We start from the raw sequence: 7074 nt of genomic DNA on the forward strand, positions 1-7074 counted from the left end.
AAACAAACAAACAAACAAACAAACAAACAAACAAACAAACAAACAAACAAACAATACCTCGGCCAGTTTTGACTCAGAGAGTAATTCAATATTTGATTTGTCTCTCGTATCACAATAAATAATCCGACCATCCGGATTACGGGTTGTATGAACGAGCGCTCACGAACGCTCAGCCGTGCGTGGCACTAATGACCCGCGCTCCTGTAATTGTCTGTAATCCCTTGTAATGTATCCCTGACTGTCTGAATTACCAGTGTCCCGTCACTCTCTCACGGCTCCCCCGCCAGTCTCACGCTTGTGGGGAGTTCCCCCGCCAGTTTCACGCTTGGGGAGAGTTCCCCCGCTAGTCTCACGCTTGGGGAGAGTTCCCCCGCCAGTCTCACGCTTGTGGGGAGTTCCCCCGCCAGTCTCACGCTTGTGGAGAGTTCCCCCGCCAGTCTCACGCTTGTGGAGAGTTCCCCCGCCAGTCTCACGCTTGTGGGGAGTTCCCCCGCCAGTCTCACGCTTGTGGGGAGTTCCCCCGCCAGTCTCACGCTTGTGGGGAGTTCCCCCGCCAGTCTCACGCTTGGGGAGAGTTCCCCCGCCAGTCTCACGCTTGTGGAGAGTTCCCCCGCCAGTCTCACGCTTGTGGGGAGTTCCCCCGCCAGTCTCACGCTTGTGGGGAGTTCCCCCGCCAGTCTCACGCTTGGGGAGAGTTCCCCCGCCAGTCTCACGCTTGTGGGGAGTTCCCCCGCCAGTCTCACGCTTGTGGGAAGTTCCCCCGCCAGTCTCACGCTTGGGGAGAGTTCCCCCGCCAGTCTCACGCTTGTGGAGAGTTCCCCCGCCAGTCTCACGCTTGTGGGGAGTTCCCCCGCCAGTCTCACGCTTGTGGGAAGTTCCCCCGCCAGTCTCACGCTTGTGGGAAGTTCCCCCGCCAGTCTCACGCTTGTGGGAAGTTCCCCCGCCAGTCTCACGCTTGTGGGAAGTTCCCCCGCCAGTCTCACGCTTGTGGGGAGTTCCCCCGCCAGTCTTACGCTTGTGGAGAGTTCCCCCGCCAGTCTCACGCTTGGGGAGAGTTCCCTCTGAGAGAGCCACCCCTGAGAGAACCACCCCTGAGAGAGTCACCCCTAAAAGAGCCACCCCTGAGAGTGCCACCCCTGAGAGTGCCACCCCTGAGAGAGTCACCCCTGAGAGAGCCACCTCTGAGAGAGTCACCCCTGAGAGAGACACCCCTGAGAGAGCCACCCCAGAGAGAGTCACCCCTGAAAGAGCCACCCCTGAGAGTACCACCCCTGAGAGTGCCACCCCTGAGAGAGTCACCCCTGAGAGTGCCACCCCTGAGAGTGCCACCCCTGAGAGAGTCACCCCTGAGAGAGTCACCCCAGAGAGAGCCACCCCTGAGAGTGCCACCCCTGAGAGAGTCACCCCTGGGAGAGCCACCCCTGAGAGAGCCTACTCTGAGAGAGCCACCCCTGAGAGAGCAACCCCTGAGAGCCACCCCTGAGAGAGGCACCCCAGAAAGAGCCACCCCTGAGAGAGCCACCTCTGAGAGAGCCACCTCAGTGAGGCCGCCCCTGAGAGAGCTACCCCCTGAGAGAGCCACCCCTGAGAGAGCCACCTCTGAGAGAGCCACCCCTGTGAGGCCACCCCTGAGAGAGCCACCCCCTGAGAGAGCAACCCCTGAGCGAACCACCCATGACAGAGCCACCCCTGAGAGAGCAACCCCTGAGAGCCACCCCTGAGAGAGGCACCCCTGAAAGAGGCACCCCTGAGAGAGCCATTCCTGAGAGAGCCACCCTTGAGAGAGCCACCCCCTGAGGGAGCCACCCCTGGGAGAGCCACCCCTGAGAGAGCCTACTCTGATAGAGCCACCCCTGAGAGAGCAACCCCTGAGAGCCACCCCTGAGAGAGGCACCCCAGAAAGAGCCACCCCTGAGAGAGCCACCTCTGAGAGAGCCACCCCTGTGAGGCCACCCTTGAGAGAGCCACCCCCTGAGAGAGCCACCCCCTGAGAGAGCCACCCCCTGAGAGAGTCATCCCCTGAAAGAGCCACCCATGAGAGAGTCACCCCCTGAGAGAGCCGCCCCTGAGAGAGTCACCCCTGTGAGAGCCACCCCTGAGAGAGTCACCCCCTGAGAGAGCCACCCCTGTGACAGCCTCCCCTGAGAGAGCCACCCCTTTGAGAGCCACGCCTGAGAGAGCCACCCCTGAGAGAGCCACCTCCTGAGAGAGCCACCCCTGAGAGTGCCACCCCTGAGAGAGCCACCCTTGAGAGAGCCACCCCTGAGAGAGCCACCCCTGAGAGAGCCACCCCTGAGAGAGCCACCCCTGAGCGAACCACCCATGACAGAGCCACCCTTGAGAGAGCAACCCCTGAGAAAGCCACCCCTGAGAGAGCCACACATGAGAGAGCCACCCATGACAGAGCCACCCTTGAGAGAGCCACCCTTGAGAAAGCCACCCCCTGAGAGAACCACCCCTGGGAGAGCCACCCCTGAGAGAGCCTACTCTGAGAGAGGCACCCCTGAGAGAGCAACCCCTGAGAGCCACCCCTGAGAGAGGCACCCCTGAAAGAGGCACCCCTGAGAGAGCCATTCCTGAGAGAGCCACCCTTGAGAGAGCCACCCCCTGAGAGAGCCACCCCTGGGAGAGCCACCCCTGAGAGAGCCTACTCTGATAGAGCCACCCCTGAGAGAGCAACCCCTGAGAGCCACCCCTGAGAGAGGCACCCCTGAAAGAGCCACCCCTGAGAGAGCCACCTCTGAGAGAGCCACCCCAGTGAGGCCACCCCTGAGAGAGCTACCCCCTGAGAGAGCCACCCCTGAGAGAGCCACTCCTTTGAGAGCCACTCCTGAGAGAGCCACCCCTGAGAGAGCCAGGCCTGAGAGAGCCACCCCTGAGAAAGCCCACCTGAGAGAGCCACCCCCTGAGAGAGCCACCCTTGAGAGCCACCACTGAGACAGCCACCCCTGAGAGAGCCACCCTTGAGAGAGCCACTCCTGAGAGAGCCACCACCTGAGAGAACCACCCTTGAGAGAGCCACCCCTGAGAGAGCCCCCCTGAGAGAGCCACCCTTGAGAGAGCCACCCCCTGAGAGAGCCACCCTTGAGAGAGCCACCCCTGAGAGAGCCACCCCTGAGACAGTCACGACTGAGAGTGCCACCTCTGGGAGAGCCACCCCTGAGAGAGCTACCACTGAGAGTGCCACCCCTGAGAGAGCCACCCCTGAGAGAGCCACCCCTGAGAGAGCCAACCTTGAGAGAGCCACACTTCAGAGAGCCACCCCCTGAGAGAGCCACCCCCTGAGAGAGCCACCCCTGAGAGAGCCACCCCTGAGAGAGCCACCCTTGAGAGAGCCACACTTGAGAGAGCCACCCCCTGAGAGAGCCACCCCCTGAGAGAGCCACCCCCTGATAAACATCACCCGCCAGAGAGAGCTGGTCAGTGGAGCGGTCCGTATCTAAATTGAATTTATAGCTTCCTGGTGGGACGTGTCCGGCCCGCGGTGTGTGAGGACGCTGCCGCTGCTGGGAACTGTGAGGACGCTGCTGGCAACTGTGAGGACGCTGCTGGCAACTGTGAGGACGCTGCTGGCAACTGTGAGGACGCTGCTGGCAACTGTGAGGACGCTGCTGGCAACTGTGAGGACGCTGCTGGCAACTGTGAGGACGCTGCTGGCAACTGTGAGGACGCTGCTGGCAACTGTGAGGACGCTGCTGGCAACTGTGAGGACGCTGCTGGCAACTGTGAGGACGCTGCTGGCAACTGTGAGGACGCTGCTGGCAACTGTGAGGACGCTGCCGCTGCTGGCAACTGTGAGGACGCTGCTGGCAACTGTGAGGACGCTGCCGCTGCTGGGAACTGTGAGGACGCTGCTGGGAACTGTGAGGACGCTGCTGGGAACTGTGAGGACGCTGCCGCTGCTGGCAACTGTGAGGACGCTGCTGACAACTGTGAGGACGCTGCTGGGAACTGTGAGGACGCTGCTGGCAACTGTGAGGATGCTGCCGCTGCTGGGAACTGTGAGGACGCTGCTGGGAACTGTGAGGACGCTGCCGCTGCTGGCAACTGTGAGGACGCTGCTGGCAACTGTGAGGAAGCTGCTGGCAACTGTGAGGACGCTGCTGGCAACTGTGAGGACGCTGCTGGCAACTGTGAGGACGCTGCTGGCAACTGTGAGGACGCTGCTGGCAACTGTGAGGACGCTGCTGGCAACTGTGAGGACGCTGCTGGCAACTGTGAGGACGCTGCTGGCAACTGTGAGGACGCTGCTGGCAACTGTGAGGACGCTGCTGGCAACTGTGAGGACGCTGCTGGCAACTGTGAGGACGCTGCTGGCAACTGTGAGGACGCTGCTGGCAACTGTGAGGACGCTGCTGGCAACTGTGAGGACGCTGCTGGCAACTGTGAGGACGCTGCTGGGAACTGTGAGGACGCTGCTGGGAACTGTGAGGACGCTGCTGGGAACTGTGAGGACGCTGCTGGGAACTGTGAGGACGCTGCTGGGAACTGTGAGGACGCTGCTGGCAACTGTGAGGACGCTGCTGGCAACTGTGAGGACGCTCCTGGGAACTGTGAGGAAGTGGACGCTGCTGGGAACTGTGAGGACGCTGCTGGGAACTGTGAGGAAGTGGACGCTGCTGGGAACTGTGAGGAAGTGGACGCTGCTGGGAACTGTGAGGAAGTGGACGCTGCTGGGAACTGTGAGGACGCTGCTGGGAACTGTGAGGACGCTGCTGGGAACTGTGAGGACGCTGCTGGGAACTGTGAGGACGCTACTGGGAACTGTGAGGAAGTGGACGCTGCTGGGAACTGTGAGGAAGTGGACGCTGCTGGGAACTGTGAGGAAGTGGACGCTGCTGGGACCTGTGAGGAAGTGGACGCTGCTGGGACCTGTGAGGAAGTGGACGCTGCTGGGACCTGTGAGGAAGTGGACGCTGCTGGGAACTGTGAGGAAGTGGACGCTGCTGGGACCTGTGAGGAAGTGGACGCTGCTGGGACCTGTGAGGAAGTGGACGCTGCTGGGAACTGTGAGGAAGTGGACGCTGCTGGGAACTGTGAGAACGCTGCTGGGACCTGTGAGGAAGTGGACGCTGCTGGGACCTGTGAGGAAGTGGACGCTGCTGGGAACTGTGAGGAAGTGGACGCTGCTGGGAACTGTGAGAACGCTGCTGGGAACTGTGAGGAAGTGGACGCTGCTGGGACCTGTGAGGAAGTGGACGCTGCTGGGACCTGTGAGGAAGTGGACGCTGCTGGGAACTGGGGCAACAATCACTTCAAGACGACCTAAATAGGGTTTTGAAATGGTCAAAAGACTGGCAGATGCAGTTTAATGCTAATAAATGTAAAGTTCTGAGGCTAGGTAATGATGATAGAGTTACAAGATACGAGCTAGATGGTGTTGAGATTGCGAAGTCGAATTGCGAAAGGGATCTGGGCGTTATGATTAGTAAGAATTTAAAACAAAAGGATCAATGCATGAATGTTCGTAATAAGGCAAATAGGACACTGGGATTTATTAATCGAAGTGTTAGTAACAAGACACCTGGTGTGGTTCTTCAGGTATATCTTGCTCTGGTTAGGCCCCATTTAGATTATGCAGTTCAATTTTGGTCGCCGTATTATAGTATGGATATAAATTCACTTGAACGCGTCCGGCGAAGGATGACAAAGGTAATCCCCCGAATTAGAGACCTGTCATCTGAAGACAGATTGACAAAACATAATTTACATTCCCAGAAATGGGAAGAGTTAGGGGTGAGAAATGTTTGAAGGTATATTAAACCATTTCCAGAACTACGAGACACCCTTTGGATGACCTCAGAACACATTGGCTCCTGAAGAGTTGGACAGAGTAGCACTCACTGGAACATGTTGGATGACCTCAGAACACGTTGGCTCCTGAAGAGTTGGACAGAGTAGCACTCACTGGAACATGTTGGATAACCTCAGAACACGTTGGCTCCTGAAGAGTTGGACAGAGTAGCACTCACTGGAACATGTTGGATGACCTCAGAACACAGTGGCTCCTGAAGAGTGGGACAGAGTAGCACTCACTGGAACATGTTGGATGACCTCAGAACACATTGGCTCCTGAAGAGTTGGACAGAGTAGCACTCACTGGAACATGTTGGATGACCTCAGAACACGTTGGCTCCTGAAGAGTGGGACAGAGTAGCACTCACTGGAACATGTTGGATGACCTCAGAACACGTTGGCTCCTGAAGAGTGGGACAGAGTAGCACTCACTGGAACATGTTGGATGACCTCAGAACACATTGGCTCCTGAAGAGTTGGACAGAGTAGCACTCACTGGAACATGTTGGATGACCTCAGAACACATTGGCTGCTGAAGAGTTGGACAGAGTAGCACTCACTGGAACATGTTGGATGACCTCAGAACACATTGGCTGCTGAAGAGTGGGACAGAGTAGCACTCACTGGAACATGTTGGATGACCTCAGAACACATTGGCTGCTGAAGAGTGGGACAGAGTAGCACTCACTGGAACATGTTGGATGACCTCAGAACACAGTGGCTCCTGAAGAGCTGGACAGAGTAGCACTCACTGGAACATGGACGAATATGGACTCGAAGCGCCACTGGTCAGGTCAAAGGATATAAATTCTCTCTTGCTAACAGAAAGTAAATGATTTAGTGTTGCTATCTAATGGCAGTTGGATCTGAAGTGTGTTACTATAAAAGATATGAAATCAGAGATAGAAACCATTGGATAGAAGTGAATTAGGAATTAAATTGTTTTTTTAATTATATTAATATTTCTCTCAATCCCATGAAACACGCTGTCAAACCCTTGACACACAAGGCTGAACACTTGTCGCACACTGTCAAACCATGACACTGTGAAGCTCATGCCGCACACTGTCAGGTTCATGCCTCAGACCTGTCAAGCTCATGCCTCAGAGGGCCAAGCCCAGCAGGGGTGGTGGAGGAAGGTTATCACGCGATAAAGCAGGTCACAACCAACTGCTTCACACACACATAACTCGCCAGTCTTGGTGACCAAACTTTGGACGCGCCTCCAGCCTCACCAGTTATTGTGGGGTGACGCTCAGGTGGGAGGCCCAGCAGCCG

General features: G+C 57.6%; 2 protein-coding genes across 2 annotated transcripts; one reads left to right on the forward strand and one right to left on the reverse strand.

The window, feature by feature from the left end:
• Positions 1-261: 261 nt before the first annotated feature.
• Positions 262-1676, reverse strand: LOC123749564 (uncharacterized). Its single transcript, XM_045731660.2, has 2 exons — positions 1670-1676; positions 262-1076 (listed from the first exon to the last, which is right to left on the reverse strand). The coding sequence occupies exons 1-2, from the start codon at positions 1674-1676 to the stop codon at positions 262-264; spliced, it is 822 nt and encodes a 273-aa protein (XP_045587616.2).
• A 358-nt stretch (positions 1677-2034) lies between these two features.
• LOC123749565 (golgin subfamily A member 6-like protein 2) lies at positions 2035-5269 on the forward strand. Its single transcript, XM_045731662.2, has 2 exons — positions 2035-2042; positions 3457-5269. Exons 1-2 carry the CDS (start codon positions 2035-2037, stop codon positions 5267-5269), a joined length of 1821 nt encoding a protein of 606 aa, XP_045587618.2.
• The last annotated feature ends 1805 nt before the right edge of the window (positions 5270-7074 follow it).

The sequence above is a fragment of the Procambarus clarkii genome, chromosome 48 (genome assembly GCF_040958095.1).
Source record: "Procambarus clarkii isolate CNS0578487 chromosome 48, FALCON_Pclarkii_2.0, whole genome shotgun sequence".
NCBI lineage: Eukaryota > Metazoa > Arthropoda > Malacostraca > Decapoda > Cambaridae > Procambarus > Procambarus clarkii.